Genomic DNA, 15,365 nt, shown 5'->3' with positions numbered 1-15,365 from the left:
ATAAGATGTATGAAAAGATGCCCAATATTTTATGAGAAACAAGCAAGTTACAGAACAATATATGATCTCATTTAGAAAAAAAGCACTGTTCATGTATAAATTTGTATGTGCCTAGAGGAATCTGGAAAAATATACGAGGGATTATTAAAAGTAGCGCCTTCTAGTGGTTGAGACTGGAATGGAGAAAGGTCACTCAAACTTTTCACTTTATTTCTTACCACAAAAGCATTACATTTATAATTTTAAAACATATAGAGATAGATGTCAAAAAGGCATTTGATAAATTCAACATCAATTTCTAGTTTTTAAAACTCTGAACGAAATAGGATTAGAATGATAATTACTCATTATGTTGTAGAATAATTTCAAATCAATAGCCTACATACTTTTTCTTTGTTAAATACTAGAGACATCACCATTAAGTTAGAGGTAGGGCAAGACTGCCCACTATTCTCTGTTGTTAAAGATTATCATAAGCATTCTAGCCAATGCAACGAGGAAAAAAAGACTGAATATAATTTTTGTGGATTATAGAATTGTCTACCTAAAAATACCCAAGAGAATCATTTAAGAAACTATTAGAAGTAGTGAGATAGAAAAATAAGGTGATCAGTTACAAAATCAAAATATACTTATCAAAAGTTGTCTTACGTATTAGCAATAACCATTTAATAGAAAATACTGTAGGGGAAATTATTCTCAAAAAGCAACAACAGGGCCTCCCTGGTGGCACAAGTGGTTGAGAGTCCGCCTGCCGATGCAGGGGATACGGGTTCGTGCCCCGGTCTGGGAGGATCCCATGTGCCGCGGAGCGGCTGGGCCCGTGAGCCATGGCCGCTGAGCCTGCGCGTCCGGAGCCTGCGCGTCCGGAGCCTGTGCTCCGCAGCGGGGGAGGCCACAACAGTGAGAGGCCCGCATACCGCAAAAGAAAAAAAAAAAAAAAAAAGCAACAACAAAAAAATCATTACAATCAAAAATGGGCAGGATTGGGACTTCCCTGGTGGCGCAGTAGTTGGGAATCCACCTGCCAATGCAGGAGACATGGGTTCAATCCCTGGTCTGGGAAAATCCCACATGCCATGGAGCAAGTAAGTTTGTGTGCCACAGCTGCTGAGCCTGCGCTCTAGAGCCCGCAAACAACGACCACTGAGCCCGTGTGCCACAACTACTGAAGCACACGTGCCTAGAGCCCGTGCTCCGCAACAAGAGAAGCCATCGCAATGAGAAGCCTGTGCACCACAGGTAAGAATGGCCCCCGCTCAGCGCAACTGGAGAAAGCCCACACGCAGCAGCGAAGACCCAACGCAGCCAAAAATTAAAAAAAAAAAAAAAAAGGGGCAGGATTTATATAAAGATTTAGTAAGGGACACAAAAGACTTGAAGAAAAAGCCAGAAAGGCATTCATTCATTCTACTCATATTTATTAAGCACCTACTCTGTGCCAGGCACTATTTTAGCCAATAAGGACTCACTGGAAAACAAAAGAGACAAAAATCCCTGCTCTTATGGAGTGTACGTTCTAGTGGGGCTGAGAGAGGCAATAAACAAATGAACTCTTTGACTGAGTTTGTCAAAGAGTGAAAATGCTTTGGAAAAGAATAAAACAGGGAAGAGGAATAGGGAGTGCCAGAGTGGGGTGGTGAATTACTATTTTAAATAGTGAGAGAGGAGGCCTCACTGAGAAAGGAACACTTGAACAGAGACTGACCAAGGTGAGGCGTGAGCTGTGTGAGTGTGCAGTGGAAGAGAGTTTCAGGCAGAGGGAATAGCAAGTAGCAAATCCCTGAGGCAGGAGCAGGCCTGGCACTGGGCTGGGAGAATGGAAGGATGTGAGGACAGTGAGGAGTTGCAGATGCAGTAGGGCCTTATATGGGGTCTTGTAGATCATTTCAGGGACCCTTGTAAGGATATTTGGATTAGAATATCTAGTAGTACAAAGATGTCAATGATTCTGTAATTTAGAGTTTTAATGTATTCTAAGTATGTTCAAAAGCTACGATAATTAAAATAGTGTAGCACAAGTATAAGACAGATCAAAGAAATATGATCTGTAAAAGTCCAGAACAGTCACAAATCCAAGTGTTAGTAAGATCTAATATACAATCATGGTGGCATGTCGAATCAGCAGGGAAAATAAATAAATAAATAAACAGTCCAATAAATGGAGTTGGGACGATTGTTAGCAATTTGGAAAAGGTAAATATACAATATAAATTCCCAGTGGATTAAAGAGTTAAATGAAAAAGGAAACATACAAGAGCTAGAAGAATAAACAGGGGAAGTCTGTGTAACTTTTGGACTGGAAAGGTCTGTCTATATGTAACACTTAAGTCAGAACCTGTAAGGGAAGATTGGACATGTCCGTGGTGCCCCATCTATCCAAGTACGTTCTAGGGACCCCCCCAGTTCTGAGACACCTTAATAGAAGTTTCACTGAAACCATTACCATTGTCCAATTGACACGGGTAACCCTAGAACAAAATAAAATGTGATCCTTTATTGTAGGTGCTCTCAGCATCTTTAAAATGTTGATGTGTACCATGACTCTCTAAAAAAGATGAAGAAAAATTTTAAAGTATAAAGCATTTTCTAAACATATTTGAACAGAAAAATTTAGGGTAGGGGATAGGGAGAATTTCACAGAGCTATGTTCTGGGTAAAACATTTTGGAAAATACTGAGCATCATAAAAATTTTTAAGTTTAAAATTTCAAAGATATGATAAGGCAAACAAAAGAAATTGGTGAAAAGTATATGCAAAATTATTTCAATAAAAAATGGGCAAACAGGTAAACCACAAAAGAACAGAAAAGACCAATAACCTTATCAAAACTCAGTTCCACAATTATTTAAAGGAATAGAAATTAAAATGTGATAATCCTTTTTACCTATTAAATAGGCCAAAAAATGAAGATAAAAACATGCCCCCCAAAAAGAAACCCCACATTTATGGGGATATGTCAAAGATACCTAGGAGCCAACTGAAAAAGCTCCCAAAGAGCAAAGGTGGAAACATTTGAGGAACAAAATAAATAAAATAGTATTTATTGGGTTGTAACCCAAAGTATAAAGTGACTATGAGGGCTTCCCTGGTGGCGCAGTGGTTGAGAGTCCGCCTGCCGATGCAGGGGACACGGGTTCGTGCCCTGGTCCGGGAAGATCCCACATGCCGCGGAGCGGCTGGGCCCGTGAGCCATGGCCGCTGAGCCTGCGCGTCCGGAGCCTCTGCTCCGCAACGGGAGAGGCCACAACAGTGAGAGGCCCGCGTACCGCAAAAAAAATAAATAAATAAAGTGACTATGAGTCCATAGTACTATAAATAAGTGGTTCAGTTAATTAATAAATGGGAGAGAAGAGACAAATTTCCAGATAATTTATGCAGATAACCCACCCTCAAGGTGGTAGAGCGTAACTTTCCAGTGCTTAAGTGTGGGCTACTCATAGTGACATTCTCCCAAAGTTCAGTATGGAAGGGGGTGGGGGGAGAATAACTTTACAGTGAAGAAACCTGACAAGTATTACCTGAGCCAGGTGATTAAGGCCACATCAAAAGCCGTAAATTCTGATGACAGTATGTACCTTTAATATGATGTGATAAAACCAAAACCCATAACTGTGGTCTAATCATAAGAAAAACATCAGAAAAATTCCAATAGAGAGGTATCCTACAAAATACTTGACCAGTACTCCTCAGAACCTTTAATGTCATCAAAAACAAGGAATGTCTGGGAAACTGTCACAGCCAAGAGGAGCCTAAAGAGACATGACAACTAAATGCAATGTGGTGTCCTAGAAGAGATCCTGGAATAGAAAAGGGACGTCAGGTAAAAACTAAAGAAGTCCTGGTAATCATATTGCAATATGTATATGTATCAAATCAGTTTTTTCTCTAATGTTGAACATTTCAGCTATTTCTATTTTTTTCTATTGTAACTAACACAATGAATGATATCTTTCATGCATTTGGAATTACTGAAATCTTTGTTAAGTAACTATTGAGAAAAATTCCTGAGTGTGGTAGTTTTATGGCTTTTCACACATATGATCATGTTGCATTCCCCCAAATTTTACCAATTTACAATGCAACCCACAACAAGCAATACAATTTTACTGAAAAAAAAAAACCTAAAGAATTCCTAATAAACTAAGGGCTTTAGTTAATAATAATATATCAATGTTGGCTCATTAATTTAACAAATGTGTCATACTGATATAAGATGTTAACAACAGAGGAAACTGGATGTGAGGTATATGAGAATTTTCTGTACTATCTTCTCAACTTTTCTGTAAATCTAAAACTGTTCTAAAATATGAAATCTTAAAGCAACAACAACAACAAAGAACAAACAACGCTGCCTGCTGTTGGCGAGAGGGTGCTGGAATGGCCAGGCTCACGACCAGTTAGTGGTGTGATCACTCTGTGGCACAATTTGGGAACATGTGTTCAAAACAATAAAAATTTGTGCACTGCATACTCTTTGATTTAGCAATTCCACCACGACCCTAAGAAAATAACAGAGGCTGTATGAAAAGATTTATCTACAAATATGAACAAATATGATCGTCCAGGTATTTTTATAATAGTCAAAAGTTAGAAACAATGTTAAAATATTTGGAATTGGCAAAATACATTGTACGTATTTATATGATGAAATGTTACTATTAAATGTCAAATAATACAAGAATGACTAACAGAAAAAGTTAAATGGAGGAAAAACAGGTTCCTAATAATACGATGTGAATCCCACTGTATTAAAAACAATATACTTATACTTACATTAAAATCTTCTCTGTTCTCTGGCATTTAGCTTACATCAGCAAACAGAACAATGAATAAGGGGAGAGTAAGAGATGAAGAGAGAGAGAGAGAATGGTGGGACTGGGCAAGTCTGGTAGCACCTAGGAGGCAATTGTAAGAATTTGGCTTTTATTCAGAATGAAATGTGGAGATGACAGTGGGTTTTGAGCACAGAAGTGACTTGTTTTGACTTTCACTTTAAAAAAGATGCCCTGGGCTACTGTTGGAAGTAGACAGTAGGGGTACAAACATATAAGCAGAAAGACTGTTAGGAGGTCATTACAATAATTCAGATGAAAAATAAGAATGGGTCAAACAAGTGCACAAAGGGAAATAAAAGAAACAATATACATCAAAATATGAAGCTGGCTTTGTTGGGTTATTTTTTTCTGTGCTTTCCCATATTCTCCGTATTTTCTGTAATAAATATATATCACTTTGGTAAAGAGAAAACAATGGCTTGATATATACATATGACTTTTAAAACTTTTTTATTTTGAGAAACTTGTACATTTCATATACTGGAATAAATTTTGAAGGAAAGCTACTTTTGCTAAACCATCCTTAGTATAAATTGCTGCTATGGGCCATGTCAACAAATTTGCGCCCTTTCCCCCGACTCTTCTAGGATAAATGGACAACTAGTGGCTTTAAAAGTCATCAGCATGAATACAGAGGAAGGAGTCCCATTTACAGCCATCCGGGAAGGTAAGAACAGTAGAGTGGACCCAAGAGATATTTTAAGTTTTTGATTTGATAAAAATGCATTGAGCCTATCCATTCAGCATCTAGCTTTTTATATTTATAGAAGTAATGTTATAATTGCAATTTTATTCTTCACACCAGTTTTCCAAATCATTTTATTACTTATTCCTGAGGAAATTAGAATTCAAAACTATTATATTCGTTGACCCAAACTATGAACTCAGTGAGTATTTACTAAATATCTTCTGCAAGTTTGGTCCCATGCTAAGTGCTAAGGCTGTATCTATATAACCCTAGAAAAAGCCATACAAAAGAGAAAGTAAATAATATACTCACACAAATTCTCAGTAAGCAGTTTGCCTGAAAATAAGTTGTTGAGATAGCATTTGAAAAACTCCTTAGGAAAACGTGTATTTTTAGTGTTAGGTCTGTATTTTCTCTGAACCCTGGACAGTAGAGCAAGTGGGTGAGAAGTCTGGTGGCATCAGATGGACTTGAGCTTCAATCTTAGATATACCAATTACTAGTGGTGTGACCGTGGGTAGATTACTTTTCCTAGTTAAGACTCAATTTATTGCAGAAAGAGGATAATAGTACCTATTTCACTGAGCTGTTATGAGGCTTAAATGAGAATATACATATAAAACACTAATCACAGAGTTTTATCTTCATAGTTCAACAAACGTTGGCTATTATTATTATTCCATTTTTTTTACTTTCCCTTAGTGATGTCTTGTTCACTATCAAGATAACTAACAATTTATAATTTAAAAATCAAGAAGCCAGTATAGTGAAAATAAATCATTAAAATGCAATCTATTAACCTTTTTACATAAGCCATTTGAAATAAAATGGTGGCGCAGTGGTTGAGAATCTGCCTGCCAATGCAGGGGACACAGGTTCGAGCCCTGGTCTGGGAAGATCCCACATGCCGCGGAGCAACTAGGCCCATGAGCCACAACTACTGAGCCTGCGCGTCTGGAGCCTGTGCTCCACAACAAGAGAGACCACGATAGTGAGAGGCCCGCACATCGCGATGAAGAGTGGTCCCCGCTTGCCACAACTAGAGGAAGCCCTCGCACAGAAACGAAGACCCAACACAGCAAAAATAAACAAATTGATAAACTCCTACCCCCAACATCTTCTTAAAAAAAAAAATGATGACAGGATTGCTATTCATTTCATCAAAAACCCAGAGAAATGGCTTCTCCCTGGTCTTTCTTTCTTCCCTTTTAACTACTTCATCTTCCCTTCCTTATGGAGCACATCCTGTACGCAAAGCATGCTGCTGGGTGTTGTGAAGAATGAGAAGAAAAAGCCTGATGTTTGCTCTCTATCTTTTCAGTTGTAACAGAGCAGATGATTCAAGTTGCAACCAGTGTTATGATGGAGGTAACAAAGACCTTGTAAACTGAGATGAGAACAAGTCAATCTCAATGTGGCTAATAGAGTCAATAGAATTTGAACTGAGCTTGGGAGGATGGGTCATGCAAACAGGCATGGAAAAAGGAATTCAGAAAATGAGTTTATAACTGAATTTGATGCCATTTTCAAAAGTCTTCCAGAGCCCCTGGGAAATACATCATTTTGAATTTCAGGAGAAGGGCCAAATGGCTATCAGGTTAGCCGGGGATTTAGCCTGGTAGGATCAGGTGCATTCTGGAGGAAAGTATGGCCTTAAGTGTTTAATATAATGGAAGCTGTACTTACTGATGTATGTATTAGTGGTCCCCCTGAAAGGATGATCAGATTTAGAAAGAGATGTGTGGATAGGCTAAAGAGGATTTCTGAGCATAATAGACATCCCCAGGTCACCAGCATAAGGGGAGGGTCTCTAGGCCCAGGTTCACCCTGTTCTCATGGTGTTTCCTTTGTGAGCTGAGCTTGCTTCAGGCCTGGCTCGCTCAGATTTTGCCCACGGCCAACATTTTCGGGATGACATTTGAGTTTAACAGTGAAAACTTTTGCCGGTTTTGCTAACAGATGGTTCTTAGCATGGTTCAGAAAAACTGGATGTGTATTGCTCTGTATGCTAAGTGTTTCTTTTATTGCATATTTACCGAGGAATTGCCTCTCCATCACAGGTGTTTGCAATTACATTTAGTATTCAACTGTGGACTTTCTTGGTTTGTTTTATGGACTTACCTTACTGAATGCTTTGCTTGTTTAATATGAAAAACCACAAAAGGATCTTTTTTGACACATTTGAGGTTGTTAGGCATCCAGTTTCCAACAATGGATGTTTCTTTTTCCACCAGTGTAAAAGCTGGGAGCCCTTCATAGAGGAGCCCTCTCCCCTCAAGAAGACATGAGGCCTCATTTGAAAACTTTGGCATTGTCCCATTTTTCCTGTAAGAACTTTAAGGATGTGAGACCAGGGAGACAGGAGGTTAAATGAGAAGGGCTGAAAGGCAAAAATAAGAACAGCTGGAGTTCATTAGTTAAAATCCAGGGTCACTAGCTAAAAAGGCAACTGAAAGCCATGTGCAGAAAAACTAAATGAACAATACAGACTTCTCTAAAAAACCTTGAAGTAGGAAATACTTTTCCTGAACACTCTGGCTGCTCTAATGGTATATCAGCCAAAGATTTATTGAGTAGGACTTTACTACATGTACAGTCTCTCTACATACAGGTAGAAAACATGCAGCAGTTTATTAATCTGGTCATTTGGAATACTATTTGATTGTAACATGTAATGTTATGAAATTAGCAAAAGTATGAACAGCACTAAGGAAAATACATGTGCCAGATATTTTTCATGTGTTACCTCTTTCAATCTTCTTAATAACATTTGGAGATAGAGATTATTACGATTCCAGTACAGAGCTATGATTCAAACCAAATCTCTCTGATTCAAAAATCCATACAATCTCTTAGCATTCATTCCATGAGTATTTACTGAGCACCTATTTTGGCCAGGTACTCTGATGGCTGCTAGATACACAGCAGCAGACACAATAGGCGTTGTCCCTACCCTATTCCTCTGCTAATTAAAAAGATTAGCCACCTTCATAGCAACTTAGAGAATCTTTCATAACTAGCTGTATAATTATATATATTTTTCCAAGTTTGCAAACATTTTCTTTTTTCTCTTTTTTTTAATACATTTTTATTGGAGTATAATTGCTTCACAATGCTGTGTTAGTTTCTGTTGTACAACAAAGTGAATCAGCCATATGCATACATATACCCCCATATTCCCTCCCTCTTGAGCCTCCCTCCCACCCTCCCTATCCCACCCCTCTAGGTGGTCACAAAGCACGGAGCTGATCTCCCTGTGCTATGCGGCTGCTTCCCACTTGCTATCTATTTTACATTTGGTAGTGTGTATATGTCCATGCCACTCTCTCACTTTGTCCCAGCTTCCACCTCCCACCAACCCCCGCAATGTCCTCAAGTACATTCTCTATGTTTACATCTTTTTTCCTGCCCTGCCACTAGGTTTATCAGTTCCATTTTTTTTTAGATTCCATATATGTGTGTTAGCATACAATATTTGTTCTTCTCTTTCTGACTTACTTCACTCTGTATGACAGTCTCTAGGTCCACCCACTTCACTGTAAATAACCCAATTTTGTTTCTTTTTATGGCTAATATTCCATTGTATATATGTGCCACATCACATATACCTAAACGTTTCGAGGGACGTTTAGGTTGCTTCCATGTCCTGGCTATTGTAAATAGTGCTGCAATGAACATTGTGGTACATGTCTCTTTTTGAATTATGGTTTTCTCAGGGTATATGGCCAGCAGCGGGATTGCTAGGTCATATGGTAGTTCTATTTTTAGTTTTTTAATGAACGACCATACTGTACTCCCTACTGACTGAATAAATTTACATTCCCACCAACAGTGCAAGAGGGTTCCCTTTTCATCAAACCCTCTCCAGCATTTTTTGTTTGTAGATTTTTTGATGATGGCCATTCTGACAGGTGTCAGGTGATACCTCATTGCAATTTTGATTTGCATTTCTCTAATGATTAGTGACATTGCGCATCTTTTCATGTGCCTCTTGGCCATCTGTATGTCTTCTTTGGTGAAATGTCTATTTAGGTCTTCTGCCCATTTTTTAATTGGGTTGTTTGTTTTTTTGATATTGAGCTCCATGAGCTGTTTGTATATTTTGGAGATTGATCCTTTGTCCATTGTTTCATTTGCAAATATTTTCTCCCATTCTGAAGGTTGTCTTTTCGTCTTGTTTATGGTATCCTTTGCTGTGCAAAAGCTTTTAAGTTTAATTAGTTCCCATTTGTTTATTTTTGGTTTTATTTTCATTACTCTAGGAGGTGGGTCAAAAAAGATCTTGCTGTGATTTATGTCAGAGTGTTTTTCCTATGTTTTCCTCTAAGAGTTTTATAGTGTCTAGTCTTACATTTAGGTGTTTAATCCATTTTGAGTTTATTTTTGTGTATGGTGTTAGGGAGTGTTCTAATTTCATTCTTTTACATGTAGCTGTCCAGTTTTCCCAGCACCACTTATTGAAGAGGCTGTCTTTTCTCCATTGTATATTCTTGCTTCCTTTGTCTTAAATTAAGTGACCGTATGTGCATGGGTTTATCTCTGGGCTTTTTATCCTGTACCATTGATCTATATTTCTGTCTTTGTGCCAGTACCATAGTGTCTTGATTACTGTAGCTTTGTAGTATAATTTGAAGTTGGAGAGCCTGATTCCTCCAGCTCCGTTTTTTTTTCTCAAGATTGCTTTTGCTATTCACGGTCTTTTGTGTTTCCATACAAATTGTAAAATTTTTTGTTCTAATTCTGTGAAGAATGCCATTGGTAGTTTGATAGGGATTGCATTGAATCTGTAGATTGCTTTGGGTAGTAGAGTCATTTTCATAATATTGATTCTTCCAATCCAAGAACATTGTATATTTCTCCAACTGTTTATATCATCTTTGATTTCTTTTATCAGTGTTTTATAGTTTTCTGAGTACAAGTCTTTTGCCTCCTTAGTTAGGCTTATTCCTAGGTATTTTATTCTTTTTGTTGTGATGGTAAATGGGATTGTTTCCTTAATTTCTCTTTCTGATTTTTCGTTGTTAGTGTATAGGAATGCCAGAGATTTCTGTGCATTAATTTTGTATCCTGCAATGTTACCAAATTCACTGGTTAGTTCTAGTAGTTTTCTGGTGGCATCTTTAGGATTTTCTATGTATAGTATCATATCATCTGCAAACAGTGACAGTTTTACTTCTTGTTTTCCAATTTGCATTCCTTTTATTTCTTTTTCTTCTCTGATTGCCATGGCTAGGACTTCCAAAACTATGTTGAATAATAGTGGCAAGAGTGGACATCCTGGACTTCCCTGGTGGTGCAGTGGTTAAGAATATGCCTGCCAATGCAGGGGACATGGGTTTGAGCCCTGGTCCAGGAAGATCCCACATGCCGTGGAGCAACTAAGCCCGTGCGCCTCAACTACTGAGACTGCACTCTAGAGCCTATGAGCCACAATTACTGAGCCCGCATACTGCAACTACTGTGACCCGCATGCCTAGAGCCTGTGCTCCGCAGCAATAGAAGCCACCACAATGAGAAGCCCGCGCACCACAACAAAGAGTAGCCCCTGCTCGCCACAACTAGAGAAAGCCTGAGCCCAGCAACGAAGACCCAACACAGCCTAAAATAAATTAAAAAAAAAAAAAAAAAAGAGTGGACATCCTTGTCTTGTTCTTGATCTTAGAGGAAATGCTTGCAGTTTTTCACCATTGAGAATGATGTTTGTTGTGGGTGTGTCTTATATGGCCTTTATTATGTTGAAGTAGGTTTTCTCTATGCCCACTTTCTGGAGAGTTTTTAATCATAAATGTGTGTTGAATTTTGTGAAAAGCTTTTTCTGCGTATATTGATATGATCATATGGTTTTTATTCCTTAATTTGCTAATATGGTGTATCACATTGATTTTCGTATATTGAAGAATCCTTGTATTCCTGGGATAAATCCCACTTCATCATGGTGTATGATCATTTTAATATGTTGTTGGATTCTGTTTGCTAGTATTTTGTTCAGGATTTTTACATCTATGTTCATCAGTGATATTGATCTATAATTTTTTTTGTGATATCTTTTTCTGGTTTTGGCATCAGGGTGATGGTGGCTTCATAGAACGAATTTGAGAGTGCTCCTCCATCTGCAATTTTTTGGAAGAGTTTGAGAAGGATCGGTGTTAGCTCTTCTCTAAATGTTTGATAGAATTCGCCTGTGAAGCCATCTGGTCCTGGACTTTTGTTTGTTGGAAGATTTTTAATTACAGTTTCAATTTCATTACTTGCAATAGGTCTGTTTATATTTTATAATTCTTCCTGGTTCAGTCTTGGGAAATTGTACCTTTCCAAGAATTTGTGGTTTTCCATTTTATTGGCATATAGTTGTTTGTAGTAGTCTCTTATAATCCTTTGTACTTCTGTGGTGTCAGTTGTGATTTCTCCTGTTTCATTTCTAATTTTATTGATTTGTGTCATCTCCCATTTTTTTCTTGATGAGTCTGGCTAAGGGTTTATCAGTTTTGTTTGTCTTCTCAACCAACTTTTAGTTTTATTGATCTTGCTATTGTTTTCTTTGTTCTATTTCATTTATTTCTGCTCTGATATTTATGATTTCTTTCCTTCTACTGACTTTGGGTTTTCTTTGTTCTTCTTTCTTTAGTTGCTTTAGGTGTAGGGTTAGATTCTTTATTTGAGATTTTTCTTGTTTCTAAGGTAGGATTGAATTGCTATAAACTTCCCTCTTAGAACTGCTTTTGCTGCACCCCATAGGTTTTGGGTCATTGTGTTTTCGTTGTCATTTGTTTCTATGTATTTTTTTATTTCTTCTTTGATTTCCTCAGTGATCTCTGGTTATTTAGTAGTGCACTGTTTAGCCTCCATGTATTTGTGTTTTTTACAGTTTTTTCCTGTAATTGATTTCCAGCCTCATAGCATTGTGGTCAGAAAAGGTGCTTGATATGATTTCAATTTTCTTAAATTTTCCATGGCTTGATTTGTGACCCAAGATGTGACCTATCCTGGAGAATACTCCCTGTGCACTTGAGAAGAAAGTGTGTTCTGCCACTTTCAGGTGGAATGTTCTATAAATATCAATTAAATCTATCTGGTCTATTGTGTCTTTTGAAGCTTGTGTTTCCTTATTTATTTTCTGGTTTGATGATCTGTCCACTGGTGTAAGTGGGGTGTTAAAGTCCCCTACTATGATTGTGTTACTGTCGATTTCCCTCTTCATGGTTGTTAGCATTTGCCTTATGTATTGAGGTGCTCCTGTGTTGGGTGCATAAACATTTATATTTATTATATTTTCTTCTTGGATTGATCCCTTGATCGTTATGTAGAGTCCTTCCTTATCTCTTGTAACAGTCTTTATTTTAAAGTCTATTGTATCTCATACGAGTATTGCTACTCCAGCTTTCTTTTGATTTCCATTTGCATGCAATATATTTTTCCATCCCTTCACTTTCAGTCTGTATGTGTCCCTAGGTCTGAAGTGGGTCTCTTGTAGACAGCATATATATGGGTCTTGTTTTTGTATCCATTCAGCCAGTCTGTGTCTTTTGGTTGGGGCATTTAATCCATTTACATTCAATGTCATTATTGATATGTGTGTTCCTATTACTATTTTCTTAATTGTTTTGGGTTTGTTTTTGTAGGTCCTTTTCTCCTCTTGTGTTTCTTGCCTAGAGAAGTTCCTTTAGCATTTGTTTAAAGCTGGTTTGGTGGCGCTGAATTCTCTTAGCTTTTGCTTGTCAGAAAAGCTTTTGATTTCTCCTTTGAATCTGAATGAGATCCTTGCTGGGTAGAATAATCTTGGTTGTTGGTTTGTCTCTTTCATCACTTTAAGTATATCCTGCCACTCCCTTCTGGCCTGCAGAGTTTCTGCTGAAAAATCAGCTGATAACCTTATGGGGATTCCTTTGTATGCTATTTGTTGCTTTTCCCTTGTTTCTTTTAATATTTTTTCTTTGAATTTAATTTTTGATAGTTTGATTAATATGTGTCTTGGTGTGTTTCTCCTAGGGTTTATCCTGTATGGGACTCTCTGCACTTCCTGGACTTGGGTGACTATTTCCTTTCCCATGTTAGCGAAGTTTTCCATAATCTCTTCAAATATTTTCTCAGACCCTTTATTTTTCTCTGGGACCCCTATAATTTGAATGTTGGTGCATTTAGTGTTTTCCCAGAGGTCTCTGGGATTGTCTTCAATTCTTTTCATTCTTTTTCCTTTATTCTGCTCCTCAGCAGTTGTTTCCACCATTCTGTCTTCCAACTCACTTATTCGTTCTTCTGCCTCAGTTATTCTGTTATTGATTCCTTCTAGTGTATTTTTCATTTCAGTTATTGTAGTGTTCATCTCTGTTTGTTTGTTCTTTAGTTCTTCTAGATCTTTGTTAAACATTTCTTGTATTTTCTCAATCGTGCCTCCATTCTATTCCTGAGATTCTGGATCATCTTTACTATCATTACTCTGGATTCTTTTTCAGGTAGATTGCCTATTTCCTCTTCATTTATTTGGTCTTGTAGGTTTTTACCTTGCTCCTTCATCTGTGACATATTTTTTTTCTGTCTCTTTGTTGTTGTTGTTGTTGGGTGGGATTGTGTTCCTGTCTAACTGGTTGTTTGGCCTGAGGCTTTCAACACTGGAGTCTGTAGGCTGTTGGGTAGAGCTGGGTCTTGGTACTGAGATGAGGACCTCTGGGAGACCTCACTCCGATGAATATTCCCTGGGGTCTGAGGTTCTCTGTAGTACAGTGGTTTGGACTCAGAGCTCCCACTGCAGGAGCTTCGGCCTGACTGAAGCTTGTGAACCAAGATCCCACAAGCGCATGGGGTGGCAAAAAAAAAAAAAAAAAGAAAAAAGAAAAGAAAAAACAGAAAAAAGAGAACAATAACAAAGAGTAAAGAATAAACTTAGACTAGGAAACTAACAGATATGTTAGAAAGAATATAAAAATAAAAATATAGATGAAGGTAAAACAGAACCACAATTGTAAAAAAGAGAAGGAAAAAAGAAAAAAAAATGGTGGAAAAGGCCTTGGCTGTGGAGGATGAGGCCTAGGCAGGGGCGGGATTTGGGCAGTGGGCAGGGCCTATGCTTAGGACCCAAAGGGCTGGAAAAGGCCCTGTGGGATGGGGGCAGGGGTGAGGCTTAGGCTCAACAGAAGGGGCCCAGGCATGCCTCTGGTCTCAGAGGGTGGGGGACCTGGCCTGGGAGGCCAGCAGGCCTCCTGGGCCCGAGTGGGTGGGGCAAGCACCCTCTGCTCCTCTCCTGCTCCTCCGGTCCTGGAGGGCCCCTCCCACCTGCCCCTCCTGTTCTCCCCTGCCCTCCCTCCTATGCCCCCAGGACCACTGTGGCCTGGAGGGGGCCTCTGAGAGCATAGGACCTGGCCTGAGGGCCAGGCAGGCTCCCAGGCCTTTTGGGCAGTGGAAACACTCATCACACTCCCCCCTGATCCAAGACCCCGAGGGTCCCTCCAGGAATGGGAACCCCTCCCCACTTCCAGCCATCCCTCAGGGGCACTGGTCCTGTCTGGCCTCCACTTCTCCTTCCTTCTCGGTTCCCCCATGTCCTACCAGTTTGCTTGGGGGTTCCTCCCATCTCCTTGGGCACTGAGGTCCCCCACCAGCATCTGGCAGGCTCCCTAGTTGTGGGGAGACACGAACTCCATGTCTTCCCATGCTTCCATCCTGACTCTGCCCCCCATAATTATATTTTAAATGTTTATTTTTGCAACTAGGAGATAACACTTTCATTTGAATAGGCAAATATTAAAAGGTTTTATATAAGAACAAGTTCCCTAGTTTTATTAACCTATGTATAAATGTCTTAATAATGTGCATTATTTTGAATATCTTTCTATAAAAATAGAAAC

General features: G+C 38.8%; 1 protein-coding gene across 2 annotated transcripts in view; it reads left to right on the top strand.

Moving 5' to 3' along the window:
- The window catches only part of CDK15 (cyclin dependent kinase 15), an 88,067-nt gene that overhangs the window by 2,367 nt on the left and 70,335 nt on the right, over positions 1–15,365 (top strand). For both annotated transcript variants that reach the window (XM_060106766.1, XM_060106765.1), the window contains exon 4: positions 5,426–5,505. In XM_060106766.1, coding sequence (XP_059962749.1) covers positions 5,426–5,505 — 80 coding nt within the window. The remainder of the gene's footprint in view (positions 1–5,425; positions 5,506–15,365) is intronic.

The sequence above is a fragment of the Mesoplodon densirostris genome, chromosome 8 (genome assembly GCF_025265405.1).
Source record: "Mesoplodon densirostris isolate mMesDen1 chromosome 8, mMesDen1 primary haplotype, whole genome shotgun sequence".
In the NCBI taxonomy this organism is placed as follows: domain Eukaryota; kingdom Metazoa; phylum Chordata; class Mammalia; order Artiodactyla; family Ziphiidae; genus Mesoplodon; species Mesoplodon densirostris.
The sequence above is the reverse complement of the archived record's forward strand: the minus strand, read 5'-3'. Positions and strand labels throughout refer to the sequence as shown.